Source organism: Papaver somniferum, unplaced genomic scaffold (assembly GCF_003573695.1).
Source record: "Papaver somniferum cultivar HN1 unplaced genomic scaffold, ASM357369v1 unplaced-scaffold_118, whole genome shotgun sequence".
NCBI classification, from domain to species: Eukaryota; Viridiplantae; Streptophyta; class Magnoliopsida; order Ranunculales; family Papaveraceae; genus Papaver; species Papaver somniferum.
The window spans coordinates 8,289,840-8,307,350 of record NW_020620825.1 but is presented as its reverse complement, the minus strand read 5'-3'; the positions used below and the strand labels follow the sequence as shown (position 1 = coordinate 8,307,350).

The following is a 17,511-nucleotide window of genomic DNA, read 5'->3' as shown; positions in this document are numbered from 1 at the left end:
TTAGGTCACACTTGGTTTACACCCGGTATTTAACGGGACGTTTGTAACGCCGTCAGTGTAAAGCTAGGTGTACAGCACTTACGTTTTTCATCTACAGCTAAATCATTAATTATACCTGGATTACACCAAATACTTAACTGGACGTTACTAACGCCCAGTTAAGTAGACAATACCTACGCGAAAACTGCTAAACTTAACTAGCAGACCTAACTAGGGCTGCACATGGGACGGGACGGTACGGGTTTTTGCCTAACTCAGTACCTGTACCTCCCTATGACCGGTACTTGTACCTTGTACTTGTACCTGTACCTGTGCAGTACGGGACGAGACGGGACCTGTACCTGTTTAACTAGGTACATGAACAGGACGGGACCGGTTCTTTACCTGTAGCATATGTAAAATTATAAGAAAAAATCAAAGCAAAAAAATCTTCAAAGTTCTAAGTTCAACCACTTCAACTGTTAACACCTGAATCCATACTTCATAAGCATAAGTTTAAAATTCATTTGGCATTTGACCTGAATACATATCTTCAAAGTTCTAAGTTCAATTCAACTGTTTAACACTTAAGTAGAAAAAACAGAAAGCAAAGCAAAAAAACAGCACTTCGGCAGTTCGGCTTTGGCACTTGACCACTTCCATAAATTTGCTTCAACAAGAAACGAACTTCATCTCTAAGCATCAAACATCCAAGACCTCTTAATGAGTCTTCGCAACCAGCTTTGACAAATCCCTATAAATGGTCATACGACTCGGGACTTTGAATCTAGGATCCAACACTTGCATTAAGGCCCTAAACCCTTCACCTTCAACCATTCTGAATGGCACCTCATCAAGAATGATAAACATAGCAAGAGCCATTCTACACCTTTCCTGACTGTAATTAGATGTATCACCGACAGTAGTTCTATCTTCAGTTGGATCTCCTTGTGCAGCTTACTGAGCGTCAGCAGAAGGTGCAGGTACAAATGTAGGGTAAATAGAGGAACCAACTTCAGTTGCAGCTCGACTTTGAGTTGTATTTGCATCCATCTGAAATGAAAAAAAGGAACAAAGGTAGTTATGTTATGCGACACAGATTTAGTTGGTCAATCGAACTATATGTGACAGAGGTAGACATGGACATAATAAGGCACAAAAAACGGATGAGAACTCAACTGATATGCATCAACACGAATGAAATGGATTGAATTCCTACTAAATTAAACCCTATACTATAATATCATGAATCAAATGATATCATTATTTTTGTAAGCTTCTCATTGTATCTTCCATTTAAAAAAAACAGTACTACACCTACTAATTGAACCACAAATTCCTGAAAAATGCTACTACATCAAACATAATGAAATTTTACAATGAATCGAACATGGGTTGGCTCAATATATCACAATTAAAAAGATACAACCAAAATAATCTCACAACTAAGTTTAAGCATTTGTAACAACAAATTTTGACACAGATTTCATTGATTTCTCATAACCAATCGATTTGAAAATTCAACAACAAAACCTTGAGGTCTTCTTACGAACATATGGCTATCTTAATCCAAATTCTCATTCAATTCAAGAAGCCTACTCCCATAACAAGACAAAAGCAGAAACCCTAACTATTATTACCTGTTGCAGACTTGCAGTAAATAAAAAACGAATCGATGATTAGAACTTAGTAGATGGTGATGATGAATCGATGATTAGAACTTAAAAGATGGTGATGATCAATCGACGATTTGAACTTAGAAGATGGACTGGTGCATCGACGATGGCCTCTTCTCTTCTCTTCTCTGAGAGGAAAATGAAAACCTAAGGCTGAGCCGCTGAGAGAGGGAACATGAAATGAGGAGAATATGATGGATAAAGGGTATAACCCCTACTATCAACGGCTAGGATTTAACCCTAATTTCAACGGATAGAGATCCTCGGTACTACAGGACGGGACGGGAATAGCATAGAACCGTTACTCGTACCTCCCTATGGCACGGTACCAGTTTTGGTACTTGTACCTGTCCCATCTGACCGCAGTTCCGGGACGGTACCGGTACGGTTCTTGCGGTTCCGGGACGGTTCCATGGGACGGGACGGTGCCTGTGCAGCAGCCCTAGACCTAACGCTATATTCATATTCTCTTTTATTCTTCGGTTTATTCAATTCCGAGGTGCTGTTGATGAGGGGTTTTGGAGGAGATTATCTTCTCTAAATCTTGATACATTAGGGAGCTGGTGGGAATTGAAAATCACTCAAGTCATCGCTAGATAAGAGCAAGTAGTGGTGATTGCTAGCAATAGATTTGGGGATTTCTGGTGCAAACTGAGATTCATTGTGCTTCAGGGAGTTAAGAACATGAATGGTGATTCAATCGACTTGGGTTTGTGGTAAATTTCTATTTTCAGCTCTTGGCGTCAATTGAAAAGAAGATGGCAGCAAACAAAGCAGGGTTTTCTGTGTGGTGCTGGTTTTGGGGTAATGAAATTGTTTTCTGCTTGTCAAATCGTTTTATCGATACAATTTTTGTCCATTAAAATTGATTTTAATTGTGTGTTTGATATTTTATTTTTAGGCTAATATCTACAGGTAGATTTGTCTCTTCACCGACATAATTTTAGGTTTTGTATTTTGATTTTTTTTTAGTTGGTATGCATGTTCCCTTTTGTTTTTTTGTGTAAACAAACAAAAAAAAAAAGTGTTTGATATGATGACTGAATGAAAACAACTACCGTTGAAGGTGTTTTTCTGGGGAAAGAAGCCCAAGATCTCCTCTGGAAACTTTAGATACTGATAAGCTAGATGGGCAGTACCAGCCAGAAGTACAATGTTATACCAGGATCTGATCTTGCTTGGAACAACAATGGTACAAGCACTAATGATCTTGAGGATGCAAAGATTATGCTGACCTTATTGTTGAGGAGCGTCATAGTTGCAGGTAGGCTTTCTTTTTATGCTTATTTTTCTTCATTCAATTAAGCTTCCATAGAGACGGCTTGAGCATTGGTACATCAAACGTAAACATGGGTGACGGCACTGGTGGTAATGGGGCAAGCCAATATGGTTTTGAAAATGTTGTGGGAGGAGTTGCTGGGGAATTCTCTTCGAGGATAAAACTCTTTTTGAGGTAACGGATGTTCATGATATCTCATTTCTCTTTTGTTCGGTAATTTGTCTTTGTTGTTGCCTCTTACTGCCGGCTTACTTTTGTCAACTACCATGGACGTCAAGAAAGGAGACTGCCATTTTAATTGATTTATTCATTAAATGTTTCTGAAATTCTTATTATCCGTTTTAATTTATTCGTTGCAGAGAATAACAATAACTATCTATTTGAATTCAAAAGTATCATAGTTATCAGCGGTTTGAGGCCTACGGATTTCTTTTCATCTAGCCAATTCCTCAGAAAAAATTGTGGGTGATTCTTCCACCATGGAATCTGATAAGTGAGATTTCGTTCTTGTTTATGATAACAGCTCTCGAAGCAGTGAGATGGAAGAAAGGTAAAATATATAATTTGTGTTTATCATTCATAGTTACCAAGAATTATTAGGTTCATTGCACAATGATTTCTGTACACAAATTCTCGGTATACCTTTATTGGCTATGTTAAAGATATTAGAATGTATTAAACTCTCATTTCTTATTTTTTTTCAATTTCTGTATAGGAAATATATATGTGCTAATGGATTGGATTCAAGATACCTGACTGTTGTGAGATTTTGTAAAGTTCGTTGGTATGGCACCTATCCCGTATGGAGTCATGTATGCTTAGTTATTTGTGTGTGTAAACTTGAGTTTGGTATTGATGGACTCATTGGGTTCCCTGGATCAAGACTTGGTAGCAAGCAGAAGAGCTTTGGTGATATCTTCATTGGTGAGCTCTTACTATCTTCATAGTGTTTACTGTCCCCAATAGTTTACATCGGACTAAACCCCTAATATCCTTTACCTCAAGATCATTAGTGCTGTTCGGCATAAAGGGGTTACTATTAAACATTTCAGATTAGCTAACTTTGGAATCTAGGTTCTGCTAAAGATTTCACCTTTCGACATATTTAATAAGCTCAATTTGGTTCGTTAAATAAGTATAGGTCCACCACTGCTGTTCGGCATAGTTATGAAGTTTGTATCTGTCATTTTTATTTTAGGATTAGACAACTAAAGAACCTGATACTGATGATTTGATTGAACAATTACCGGCCCTATAGAATCTTCTTTTCTGCCCACTAACATTGGAAACGATATTTGCTATCTTAGCTCAAACGGAAGAGCACATGGTGTCGTGGGTTCGACTCCCACAGATAGCATTGCTATTTGAGCAGGCTAGCGTGCTTCCAGTTGAAGCTCACATAGTGGGACTCCAACAAAAGATATTGAGCTGGACCAGGATCTCGGAGAAGCTTTTTAGAAATCTGTTTCTAAGAGATATTACTTCTATTGTATTCGCCAGTATCTTTTTAGTTTCATCAAGCTCATATTTTTAGGATTTTAGGATAAGAGAAAAAGGAATGTGGTGCCATGAAGTGATCTTCATAAACTTATTTGTCCTCTTGATTCAGATAAGATTAAGCTTCAATATCTTTATGGAACTTAGAAGGTCGATGAGTTGCACTGCTGCTTTAATTAATTATCCCTGTATTTTGGGTACGACTACACGAAACATTGCAATAAGTTTTCCCAATTCGCTTGCTCATAGTTGATCGAGTCCACACAAATAACAAAGCAACGGGGGCAAAGCAACGGGGGCGAGGTGAAGCCGAGTCACACCAAATAAAATATTTTCAAAGTTTGGAATTGTCGTTCCACGCAAATAGCAAAGCGACGGGGGCAAGGAAAACCCGTGCCACACCAAATAAAATATTTTCAATGTTTGGAATTGTCCTTTCGCGCAAATAGCAAAACGACGGGGCGAGGCGAACCTGAGCCACACCAAATAAAAATCTTACACGATGGGAGAGGCGAAGCCAAGCCAAACCAAATCAAAAATGCATCGCGAAGGGTCGAGGCGAAGCCACATTACACCAAATCAAAAATATGGCTGGAAGTCACAAAATTGGTTAAAAAGACCAAAATCAACAATTCCTGGGTAAAAAGACATCTAGGTTTTAATACTGTTTAAATGAACAAAAATGTTAAAATAGCCAGGATGTAAACAGTTTCATCCTACCCATTTTCAAATATTTTTTTCTTATTTTTTATTTACATCAGGATGCATCCAGTTTCATCCTCGCTATTTTTTAAGTTTAAGCCAGGATGAATCCAGTTTCATCCTTGCTATCTTTTTTTTTGTTCATTTCACCCATAATAATTTTTACTCGAAGAAAAAAGGCCCATCCGGTGCGTAGCACGGGCACAAAATCTAGTCAAGAAATAAAGCCCGTACAGTATTAGCAATAATATAGTAAAGAATATGGAGCGTGGCTTGTTTGAGTCTTTTCAACGTGACATCCAATTGTGACATTTATTCCAAGGGAAAAGTAGAAAAAGAGCTCCACTTATACGACAACACAAAGGAAACAAGAAAAAGCAAGAGTCCCCAACAAGTGTCACTAGTGACGGGTGGAGTGTAAGATGAAAACAACCTGAACCGCACAAAATTGCATTAATTCGTGTCTAGTGATCTACTCTAGTTTACTCTTCCGATATCAACATCGACCAAAAATCAACCAAAAAATACAGAGTAGAAAAGAAGAAAACAGAAAGTATTGCTTATATCTTAGTTTTATTCAGAGTTTTTGCGGAATTCGGATTGATGGGAGATGTGGCACGAAAAATGAAAGATTGATGAACTGCTTCTGTTGGGTCAGAGGCGATCACAGCCTAGGACCCATCATCGCCATGGATGAACTGTTGTTACCTGGGTCACTGGGAACGAGTACAAGCTTGACGCTACGATTGGGACAAGCTATTTTCTCTTCTGCTTCTCTGTTGTTTATATCTTTTGGTGTTGAATTTTACAGCTATACTGCCTTCTGGTAAATCTCTTTAATGAAAATCATTACCTTAAATTTTTTTTTTGAAGCATCATTACCTTAATTTGCAAGACCCCACGTCCTACATTTTTTTTCCAGTTTGTATTCATAATTTCAACAGTTCAAAAGAAAAACAAACAGATTTTTATTTATTCAATTGCTTTATTATTTGAATCAGTTATATGAATATTAACTTCTGAACTTGTTCCAAACTTCCAATAGTATGTCAAGTTCAATTTTCGAACACTAATTTTAAGTCGTGGATATCCCAGCTGAAACGAATTTTTTAATTGTGTTTATACTTTATACAGCTACTTGGTAACAGTCATGGGTTTAGTGCTTCCATGGAGTTTTACACTGGCAATGGTGGATGCATATTCGCTTTGTGCAAAGTGTCCTCTTCGGCAACCAGGAATTCTGTGGATCATTATAATGGGAGATTGGGTATGCGCCTATCCGCTTGTTTAATTGTTCAATGACCCTCTTATCAACCCCTTTCATTACTTAAACAAAAATTCATACACTTCAATGCTGCACTGTTCAGGTTTTATCAATTCTTGCCTTAGCAGCAGCTTGCTCTACGGCTGCGGTGATGGATCTCTTGCTCCAAAATGATGGAAGCTATTGTCCTCCAAAGTTCTGCAGCAGGTACCAATTTTCTGCCGCAATGGCTTTCTTATCTTGGATTCTGACCGCTGCTTCATCTCTTTTCAATCTTTGGGTAATTCCCTCCTTGTGATTATTACTTACGATCTCCCAGGGCTGTATCTAATACATACAAAACTTAACTGTTTAATAGTAAAAAAAGTATATTTTATGAGAAAATGGTTGAAAAATATGTACTTAGACTGATTTTACAAAAAAATATTGGATAAAAATTAAAATGTTTCTTTATAATGAAGATTATGCTATAATGGCCGATCAGCTATTCATTCTATTGACAACATCTGATCTTGGCACAAGAAATGCTGCTAGGCCAGCCAGGGGGATGAATGCACCTGTCGTCCCCTTCCTCCCGATCCCTGAAGAATCCCGAAGGATCTACATCTTCTGCAGGAATATATTTGGTGGTCATTAAACAGGCCTAAAACATCTCCATTTTCTGTCTGGCAGTTGCATCTTCGAAGCAGTAAGAGTGCAAAACCCTCCTTGTGAAATAAAACTAGTTTCCTTCAAGTGCAGATTTGTGAAATTATGGCTGGTATCTCAAATTGTCACTATCATAAAACCTATGGCTGGTATCTGTAATTGTCACTGTCATAAAACTCCTAGACAAGAAGAAGTGGATGAGTAAATGCTTAGTAGTATGGGGTTCCCACAACTCAAACTTTGCAATATGGTTGAACTTTGCATCTTTTTCTATCCACTTACTCCAACCCTACCAGTTCTTGTACCACTGCAAACCATTGACAAGGAGCAATGAATACTTGCAAAGTTCGGCAGTAACTAGTCTACAGTTGCGTAAAATATGCTTCCTCAAGAGTTCAGAAATCATTAGGAACGGATTCCACTTATTGTGGTAACATGAAGTAAACTAGTACGACCGTTGCCACGGTCGAAGGGCCGACCGAAGAAGAATCTGAAGATGGGGTTTGTCTGCGACTATTTTTGTTCCGTTTAAGAAAAGGTGATACTTTCACCCTGTTCAGAAAAAGTGATACTTTCGCTCCGTTTTAGAAAAAGTGATACTTTCTCCCTGTTTCGACAAAAATGATACTTTCTCCTCGTTTTGGAAAAAGTGATACTTGCACCATGTTTTTCTGAAACGAAGCCAAAGTATCATTTTTTCCGAAAGGGGCGAAAGTATCACTTTTTCTGAAACGGGATGTGAAAGTACCACTTTTTATGAAACGAAAAATTAGTCGATCCATAAACCAAAATATGATTGCATGATGTGTTATGCACCCTTTGTGCTGGTTTGCGTAATGGCTATGCATTCAATTTTCGAGAATTGTGCCTAAAATGAAAATATCGTTTTTCTGGGGAGTACATCATTTAATTAGTTTCAACGGAAAATTAGTTGATGCATAAACCAAAATTTTGCTACATAAAGTATTATGTATCATTCGTGGTTTGGATAATTAATGGATATACAAATTTTCTAAAATTATGCCTAAAATGATAAATACCTCCAATTTTTTCGTAAAAACTCTAAATTTGATATTGTTGTTTGTACTTGTTGCGTAGAGTTTCTTATAAGCTTTCCAACGAGATAAATTTTGTAAAATTTCAAGGCACGAATTTTTAAATATGTTATATTAAAATTTGCTTTCCAATTATACCCTTAAAAAGATAGGATACACAAGAAGTTGTAATTGGATTAAAAAGGAGGGACATTTTTGATTTTTTGGCCCAAACCATTTCAAATCTTTTTGAGTCAATTGATCATTTACATTTTACAAAAAAAAATGACCATATAAAAATCCTCCCTCGCTTCGCTCGGTCGGCCCAATAAAATTCACAAAAGGAAAATAAATACTTTATAACAATCTAACCATTTGAATGAACATTAACACCCAAAAATGTGTTCATATATTTATAGTAAACCAGATGCATAAACATGGAAATACCATTCTCTCGTTCACCAACTAGAGATTGGCAGAATCGTGGCACTGTAAGAAAGAAAGAAAAAGTGACGCTGTGTTTTTTTGTTTATTCCTTTTAAACTCAAAATTATGACTTTTTTGTTTTGTACTAGCAAATCTAACAACTGATGTTTTCAACTAATATAGGTCACAGGTGCTTGGCAGCCCCTCCCTGACTTGTAACTTGGCTCAAAGTTTTAGACTGAGCTTCACTCAAGCTAGACCAGGAAAGATCATATTAGCCTCACATATAACTAGAATTCTGACACAAAGTGAAAATTTAACTACTAAGAAAGAGAGTCGACAATATGAACCTGGCCAAATATAAACCTGGCCACATATAAGGGTAGGCTTTTCAAAAAAAGTCGTGATCTGGGCAACCAAAATTTCTGCTATAACCTGAAAGTTGTCCATTGGTTGAAGAACAAAATAACAACAAAGACTGAGTTGCCTAAATGTGGGTGTTCAACAATCCTGTGGCTTGTAAAGGTAAAATGCATGAAAGAAAGCACAACCTACGGAAAAGATATAGAAAGCAAGAGTGCAAGAACTTAAAGGATCTAGATAGAACGAGATAATGTTCAAACATTTTCGTTATTCCATATATTTCAGAATTGGGTCATATGCTATTCAGACAGTCATACAGAATGAACACAGACACAGTACAGGGATCAGCAAAATCCAGTATTTGATTTTCAATTTAACTATCCCACAAATTCAAGCTTCTCATGTTCTGTGACCAGAAACATGGAAACCAATGTAATCAAAAGGTAATCAGAAAACAGAAAATTACAAGCAAAATTAATACCTCGACTTCACGCGTCTCAATGTTGACAAATTGAAACGACCGCTTATAATTGCATTGCTCAACCTGAGAAAAACAGCCAAGAGTGAGGAAGACAAATAGACAAGGGCAGCAACAATGTGTAGGAACTTCAGGAGTTCATGTAACGAACAGATACAAGAAAAGAAGAGTGATAAAGGATTAACTAGCATAACCAGAAGGGTTTCAAATTGTTACAAGGTGGTATCACTTTTTTTCCTTTAACATACAAAAGTAATATGGTCTAACAGTTATCGACATTAGGCCCCTCAGGTGCAAGCATAAATCAATCAAGGATTTCACACGGTATAAGCAAAGTTAAACAAAAGCCACTACGACATCCTACGTTATGCATAAACAAATGGAAAATGGACAAAGGCCTGATATCTTCACAAATACCACTGTATTTACAATCTATCAGCTGGTATAAATAATTTTGAAATCGTGCAGTTATAAAAACTTTAGAGTCAATACTAACAAGTGGGTTCATCACTTCAGCTATCGAGCAGAAGAGGTTGGATCCTAACAACCAACAACATATTCATACCATTTCTTTCTTACTTGAGTCTTAGAAAACTCTCCCGTACTAAATAGGTGGTTTATTGATAAAATTGGCCGGCATTTCAAACTGTTGGGATCCTAGTCCCACATTGGTTAGATGGGGTTTAATTGGTAGTTTATAAGTCAATGGGTTCCCTCATCTAGTCAACCGGTTTTCGAGTTGAGTTCTACCCATGGGATTATGACGAGTTTAGGGTCGGTACCCTAACATTTGGTATCAGAGCCAACCACCACGACCCATGCCCGCTCCACGGATGGGGTGACCTATATGCTAGATTAAAGTGTTGGGGCACCTATGTATGGGCGTAGTTGTCACCCGCATTGAATACTGATAGGGGAATGAAGCCGCCATAAGAGAAAGGGCTACCTTCGGGTCAGTGTCGATAGAGTGGGCCAACGAGGACGTTGGGTCTGGAAGCGTGGTCGGATGTTGGAATCCTAGTCCCACATTAGTTTGATGGGGATTAATTGGTAGTCTATAAATCAATGGATTCCCTCATCTAGTCAACCGGTTTTCGAGTTGAGTTCTACCCATGGAATTATGACGAATTTAGGGTCGGTACCCTAACACAAATTGTTGATGCTGGATATAGATAACTACACTACTGAGCTTTCCTTTTCATATAATAAATCCTAAAAGTTTAAAACTTGATCAAACTTCAATCTAACTGCGACTTCATATAAATCTAAGGTTTTGATGAAATCCTCTCGATTCTTTGAACATCGGTACTACCCCCATTGAATTTAGGGCTCTATTTGGAGGGGTTTGATAAGAATTTGATGAAAATTCTGCGGATTGGCACGAAGAAAAAGAAATCGTAGAAGTTGAGGATTTTTACCTGTACATTTCGTCATTCAAAACAATTTACATATCGTCATTGAAAACAATTTACCATTTCTAGGGCAATGCTCTCCTATGTTTCGTTCCAATTTTGTCGGATGACCCCCGTAGGGACAAAAGTTTTTCGTTTCAAATGGAATGTACACTGTGATCGGTAATAATCCCGTCTTTTTTTTATATGCGGATATTATTGGATAAAGATTAATACAAGAAACTAGTTGGAAGTCTAACGATCTAAGCTCCAACAACACACTACTATATTAGTTCAGCCTTATGAAGAACCAGCCAAGGTCGCAAGAGGGGAAAGCTAACTTTACCTTCCATGTCAACCTTTTGAGGAACGGGGATGACCAGCTGAGCTAGCTACCCGTTTCTTTTTTCCATGAAAACGCATATATATTTAGAGCGGCTAGCCAAATTGGCAACCTGTGAAGGTTACATTCTCTGTAGTATAGTTATCCAACACCAGCTGATTCATACCTCTAGATGATGTATACCTGGGATCTCTCCTATTTACTAATAGATCTAGGGTCAAAATCTTTGAACCACTAGTAAAGAAGATGAGTAGTAGGCTATCAAAACTAGAATGGAAATCTGACGAATAGTGCAGGCAGAACGGTAATGATAAAAAACGTAACATCTACCCTTGTTGTTAATTAAATGAATTGCTTCAAAATTCCAAACATTGTATGTAAAACTCTGACAAAACTTCAACGTGATTGCTGGTGGGGAAAGGACGAGAAAGGTAAGAACGAAAAAGGAAAAAAAGGTATATACTTAAAAGTGTGGAAATCAGTTTATAAACCACTAGAGGAATGAGGACTAGGAATTCAGAACATAGAAAATTTCAACTTGGTTATGATAGCCAAGATGTAATGGAGACTAAAAGAGAAATCCGATTCTCTTTATGCAAAATTTTTGAAAGCTAAATACTTTCCCAAATGTGATATCTTACATATCAAAAACAAAAAGCATAGGATGGAGATAGTTGGGTGGAAAGGAATTCATAGTGGAGTGCAACAAATTAAGAAAAATTGTACCTAGAAACTTGGAAATGATGCACCAATTGATATATGGGAAGATCAATGGATACCCGATACCACTGCACCAATAGTAATACCAATTGCAGGCATACAAAACATAAGTAAGGTAAGACATCTGATAGCCGAAAGCAAAGAGTGGGATGAACACAAACTAAATGTTTGTTTTTACTAAACAGCAGTCGACACGATTAAAAGAATTCCAATACTTACGCAAGAGGTAAAGGATACTACATACTGGAAACTAAATAGCAAAGGTACGTTTACAGTTGAATGTCTATATCATTCAATAAATAGTAGAAATAATAACTCCGCCGAGTGGGGTAGAATCTGGAATCTCAAAATAGCACCAATCATAAAGATATGCATATGGAAAGCAGCACTTGCAGTACTACCAACATGTATGAGAGTCGTTGTCGTTCTTCTAAACATAGATACCAAATGTCATCTTTGTAATGGAGAAGAAGAATCCTTAACACACCTTTTTCTCAACTGTAATTTTGCAAAATAGGTGTGGATGCATTTATATTTTGATATGAGTATTCTGACAAACAACTGTATTGATTTCCATGGTTGAGTACTTGGTTTAATGATAACAATAGAGGAGAACAACATTGAACTGGCAAGAATTCTGCGACATCATTACATGGCACATGTGGAAAGCTAGGTGTGAAGTCACTTTTCAAAAGAACCAACAAAACAGTAAAAACACAGCAGAAAAGATATTACGGTTCATAAACAACTATATGTATGTAAATAAACCAGATTATAATATTATGCAAACACTGTATTACAATCCAATACCAGATGAAGCTCTAAAAATTCTGGAAAGGGAACCAGGTAGAGATGTCACTTATGTGTTTGAGAATATCTATTGCATTATCGATGAACAATCCTGCTAATACATTAGGAATTGGACTAACTTTAAATGGCCATGCAGGAAAAGTTATCGAAGCAAGGGGATCACATGTAGATTGTACTACACGGGAACAACTTGAGTAATAAGGTGCAGATTTAACCTTCTAATGGGCAAGTGAAATCAGTGGCCATAACATCATTTTCCAAAGTGACTCTAGCCGAACTCTGCACCTGCTAATGGGAAGATATGCAACGACACGAAAACATAGATACAATATAAGTGTGGATTCTGGAAATGAAATTAAAGCATGTACCAATTTGAAAGCTACTGCTTTCATTCTAACTTCTAGATTTAACAATGTAAAGGCAGCAAATATAACAACCTTTTGTAATAGGAATGCCATCAAAAACATTTGGAAAGATGATGGTTTAATAGATATTTTGCACTATCTTTACATTAGAAATTATATCAATATTGTAACGGCAAATGATCCTCAAATTTCTGAGAATCATATTAATTAATCTATTGTATGAGGTGAAAAAGCAGGGGTATAACAACCACACCCAATAATTCGTTCGACAATCTGTATGGACTAAACTCCGATATATATAATTCCGAGAGCACCAACTTAATAGCAAGCTCAATCAAGAGATATATAAAAGAGCTTATCTCTTTCTCAATGCAATCAGCAAATCAAACAGATAGAAATCTGCAAGCCTGATTGATATGAGAAATAACTTGGATTATACCAAAGAATATTGCCCAAGTGTCAATCAAGTTCTATCCAACAAACAAGGTCGGATTTATCAACTGATTGAACTACGCACAACCTGTGATATTTCAATTATATAAAAATATAATGCGGAAAAGAAATAACACAAACACCAGAAGTTTGGTTGACGAGGAAACCGCAAATGCAGAAAAACCCCGGGACCTAGTCCATATTGAACACCACACTGTATTAAGCCGCCACAGAGTCTAGCCTAATACAAGTTAACTTCAGACTAGAATGTAGTTGAGCCCTAACCAAGTCTAACCGCGATTAAGGTAGAGTCGCGTTCCTTACGCCTCTAGAACCACGCCGGATTCTGCGCACTTGATTCCCTTAGCTGATCTCACCCACAACTAAGAGTTTCTACGGCCCAAAGTCGAAAACTTATAAATAAATTTGTCTCCCACATATATGTCTATTCTTTATTCAGTTTTTGTTCAGTCTTTTGATAAAATCAAGGTGAACAGGAACCAATTGATAATCCGGTTTTATACTCCCCAAGAACAGCCTAAAAATATCAATCACCTCACAATAACCCAACTGATTAATAGGAAAATTTATTGCGGAAACACAAGATTCTGAGACGAAGAACTGTTGTAATTATTTTTTATATCTTACCTATCGGAGATAAATCTCGAGTAAATCTTAGAGAAGATAAAACTCAATACGATAGAACAAATAAGATCAGAATAAGCAACTACAGATAAAATAATTGGATCTGGCTTCACGAATCCCAATGAAGTCTTCAAGTCGTTAACATATAATGGTTTTAGGAAAAACCTAGGTTAAAGGAGAATCGACTCTAGTACGCAACTAGGAACACACATAAGTATGGGCATTAAGTTTTCCCATTGCTAGAGTTCTCCATTATATAGTCTTTGAAATCAAGGTTGCTTTCAATCAAAGCTAAGATAGCTTAGTAACAAAGCATTCAATATTCACCATTAGATGAAAACCTGATTTAAGATTCAAGCTAAGTCTGCTTAAAAATAAAGCAATCAATATCCACTGTTAGATGGTCTTAGCTTGTTACACACAAATGAATTATACCCTCATTTAGATATGGGTTACCGTACCTAAACGTGTATATTGAGTTGGCTTAATAATAGTTAACAGAAGTTAGTCATATGAACACTTTTGTCTTAGACTTATTCATCTAACATTTCTAGATCAAATATGAAGATCAATCAATCATGAAAGATAATCAAATGAATCTAGTTGTGTTTCAAATAGAGTTGTTCAATTGTTCACTATCTCATAGAAATATATATGAAAAAATTGGATCGAAATCGGTTTGATTCATAATCGTACAAAATACTTATACATGAATCAATTCATGAACATTAAGCTACGGTTTGCAAATCTTTAGATCATAAATATATTAGTTCATGAGTATGAGAATCATACATGACCGACTCTAGAAATTTACCACTGTGTTCGCCAACCAGGTACACGAACAGCAGCTCCGTACCTTGGCCTAGTCAAGCCGTTCGCAAACCCGGTTCACGAACAACCTTCCCGAACCCAACTTAGGTAAAACCGTTCGCATACTAAGTACGCAAACAAGGTTGCCGGACTTTCTCAGGTAAAACTGTTTGCATACTGGGTACGTAAACAAGGTTCCCGGACCTGAATCATTACAAAACAGTTCGCATACTAGGTATGCACACCATGATGTACCCATACATAGGTAATCGTTCTAAACTCTTATTTAAATCACTTAAACATCCTTGGAAGACGATAACGGTTTTCTCACACAAACCATTAGCTTCAAGTAATTTTCAAGTGATCGAATGATCAATACGAAACTTCCCAAGTTAACATCAAATGACTGTCTCACACAAATCATATAAGATGTTCTAGGTAATTTTCACATGATCATCTTTTGACATTGTATTTAGTTTCCAACAATAAATTGTTGGAAATTAAACTCGCCAAGAGTAATGATGACATAGATAAAGCAAAAAACTTCTAACACATATTTCGAGAAATAGATAAGCATTGAAAAACTTCAAAAAGCTAATAATACAAATTTATACTATGCCACTAAAATGATGGTATAAGTATTGGAAAACTCCAAAAATCCTCTCTCCCCTCTCTCCCTCTCCAGAAAAAAGAAAACCCTAGCTTTTTTCTTGCTCGGATCTATAGCCCATTTGGGACTAGATCTGAGTAAAGATTTCTACTTTGATTTTTAATTAGGTTTGTTGATTCTAGTTATTATTTGTTTGATTTTTTCTTGATCTTAATTAGGTTTAGTGTTTAGCTTTTGTGCGATTCTTGCCTTCCATGTTTGTGGGATTCTAGCCTTCCCTCCTATGGGGTTCTTTTTATTATTGAAGTTTTGTTCGTGGTTAGCTGATTTGGGTTCACAAGGTTTTCACTTTTCACCTGATTAATCTCTTTAAGATGACAAGATATTAGGCAAATTACTCTTATTTTACAAGAGCATCTCTTCTCCAAGAAGAAAAACAATCAAAACGGTTGGATTTAGTTCTTAAGACAGTTCCTTCACCCTACTCTATATACAAGAATTTTGTAGCGCCCCCTAAGCTAGCAGCTGACTAATCCAAGAGATTAACTAAATAAGATGCATTAAAAAATCTAAATCATTTACTTAAACATTCAATTAAGAAATCTGTTACAAATTTTAACCAAAAACTAGCCCCGCTCAGAAATATATATATATAAGAACTCCTCTCAAATGATACATATATAATAGTCATTTGGTTTACAATATGCAATATAATAAACATAATAAAAAAATAACCAACTAACAAAATCAACCCTTGAAGCTTTCGCTGCGCAACTCTGATCTGTCTCTGAAACTGAAAGTGGGAATGGGTGAACACATCATCCTTAAAAGAGGTTCCCAGTAGGAATAACATTTAACTTTCAAGTAATCATTGGAATGATCCGAAAAACATTACATGTTTTTCCTAAACATTAGAAGACAATCAATTCGCAGAAATAAGCAATCATGTTTATGGAACTAACTCCTTCATCAAACAGTGTATAATATTTGTGCTAACCACACTCAATAATAAATATTGCGGTGTATCGCCCTAGCTATGTGCATAAAAGCTGAATTCATGTAGGTATAAAATAAGGAGCAGTATCCTATATACCATAGATGGAAATTCTCATTTCCAAACATACAAATGGAAAATCTTATTTCCCAAACAATTCATAAAGACAATCAAAGTATTATAATTCCTTCCCAAACGATGGAAAGATTAAAAGAGATAACAAAACTTTCGAAATTTAAAACTAAACAATGCAAGAAATACACAATCAGATAATGCATGAGTTTGTTAAACATAAACTTTTGTAATAGAAAACAACAACAATCACAAAAGAGATAAATGTATTCCCACCTCTTTTGATAACAAGCCACGCCTACCTCGAGATCCACGATCCACTGATTCATCCTTTGAATCGATCGTTGTTAATAACTAACTGTTAATCACACAAGAACTTTAAGAATCTAGCCAAAATGGCTCGTACAAGAATCATGCCCATTTATGACTTTATACCTTTTCATACTCTATCTTTAGCATAACTAAGGTTTACTAATTGGATCAGGTCTGTTCTATAGTCCATTAACTAAGTCTTATGAATATCTACAACTTTGTAGAAGGAATCAAAGTTCAATTCGGACCATAAGGGTCCAATAAACTTAATTGAGAATTCTGCCAAAAACCCCAAGTCCACTAAGTCAGCCCATTAAACTAAAGCATGGTCTATCTGGTCCCTTAACAGTCACTAACGGTCAATGTTTGGTCAGAGGGAGTCAACGTCCAAAGTCAGGTCAAAGTCAAAAGATTCAAGGTCAAGTCAGTCAACTCAATGAGTTGAATCAAGGTTTACAGAGTTAGCTCAACTCAGTCAGACAATTGAGTTAGCTAAGAACAAACCGAGTCAGACTGAATAGGCTCAGTCAGACAGACCAAAACTCTACTACAGACTTCATTCCATCTCTTTTCTAACAATATCAATATCTATCTCTAATCAGTTCTAACAATCAATCGATCCAACAAAACATATCCTTAACTTAAACTTCATAAATTATTT

General features: G+C 36.4%; 2 protein-coding genes across 6 annotated transcripts; both read left to right on the top strand.

Annotated features, from left to right (window-relative positions):
* Positions 1-2,008: 2,008 nt before the first annotated feature.
* On the top strand, positions 2,009-4,568 carry LOC113330739. 3 transcript variants are annotated; one of them, XR_003350465.1, is made up of 6 exons: positions 2,026-2,459; positions 2,557-2,570; positions 2,722-3,108; positions 3,294-3,484; positions 3,650-3,858; positions 4,242-4,568. XR_003350465.1 is itself a non-coding variant. In XM_026577576.1 (4 exons), exons 2-4 carry the CDS (start codon positions 3,474-3,476, stop codon positions 4,466-4,468), a joined length of 447 nt encoding a protein of 148 aa, XP_026433361.1. In that variant the 5' UTR covers positions 2,009-3,108; positions 3,294-3,473; the 3' UTR covers positions 4,469-4,568. The 3 variants fall into 3 exon arrangements, 1 of the variants encoding a protein (XP_026433361.1); XR_003350464.1 differs by lacking the exon at positions 2,557-2,570 and having other exon boundaries at positions 2,028-2,459; XM_026577576.1 differs by having other exon boundaries at positions 2,009-3,108.
* Positions 4,569-5,499: 931 nt separating this feature from the next.
* On the top strand, positions 5,500-7,945 carry LOC113330683 (CASP-like protein 5C1). 3 transcript variants are annotated; one of them, XM_026577508.1, is made up of 4 exons: positions 5,500-5,959; positions 6,268-6,400; positions 6,501-6,604; positions 6,859-7,945. In XM_026577508.1, the coding sequence occupies exons 1-4, from the start codon at positions 5,769-5,771 to the stop codon at positions 6,905-6,907; spliced, it is 477 nt and encodes a 158-aa protein (XP_026433293.1). In that variant the 5' UTR covers positions 5,500-5,768; the 3' UTR covers positions 6,908-7,945. The 3 variants fall into 3 exon arrangements, with proteins under 3 accessions (XP_026433293.1, XP_026433291.1, XP_026433292.1); XM_026577506.1 differs by having other exon boundaries at positions 5,501-5,959; positions 6,920-7,945; XM_026577507.1 differs by lacking the exon at positions 6,859-7,945 and having other exon boundaries at positions 5,507-5,959; positions 6,501-6,858.
* The last annotated feature ends 9,566 nt before the right edge of the window (positions 7,946-17,511 follow it).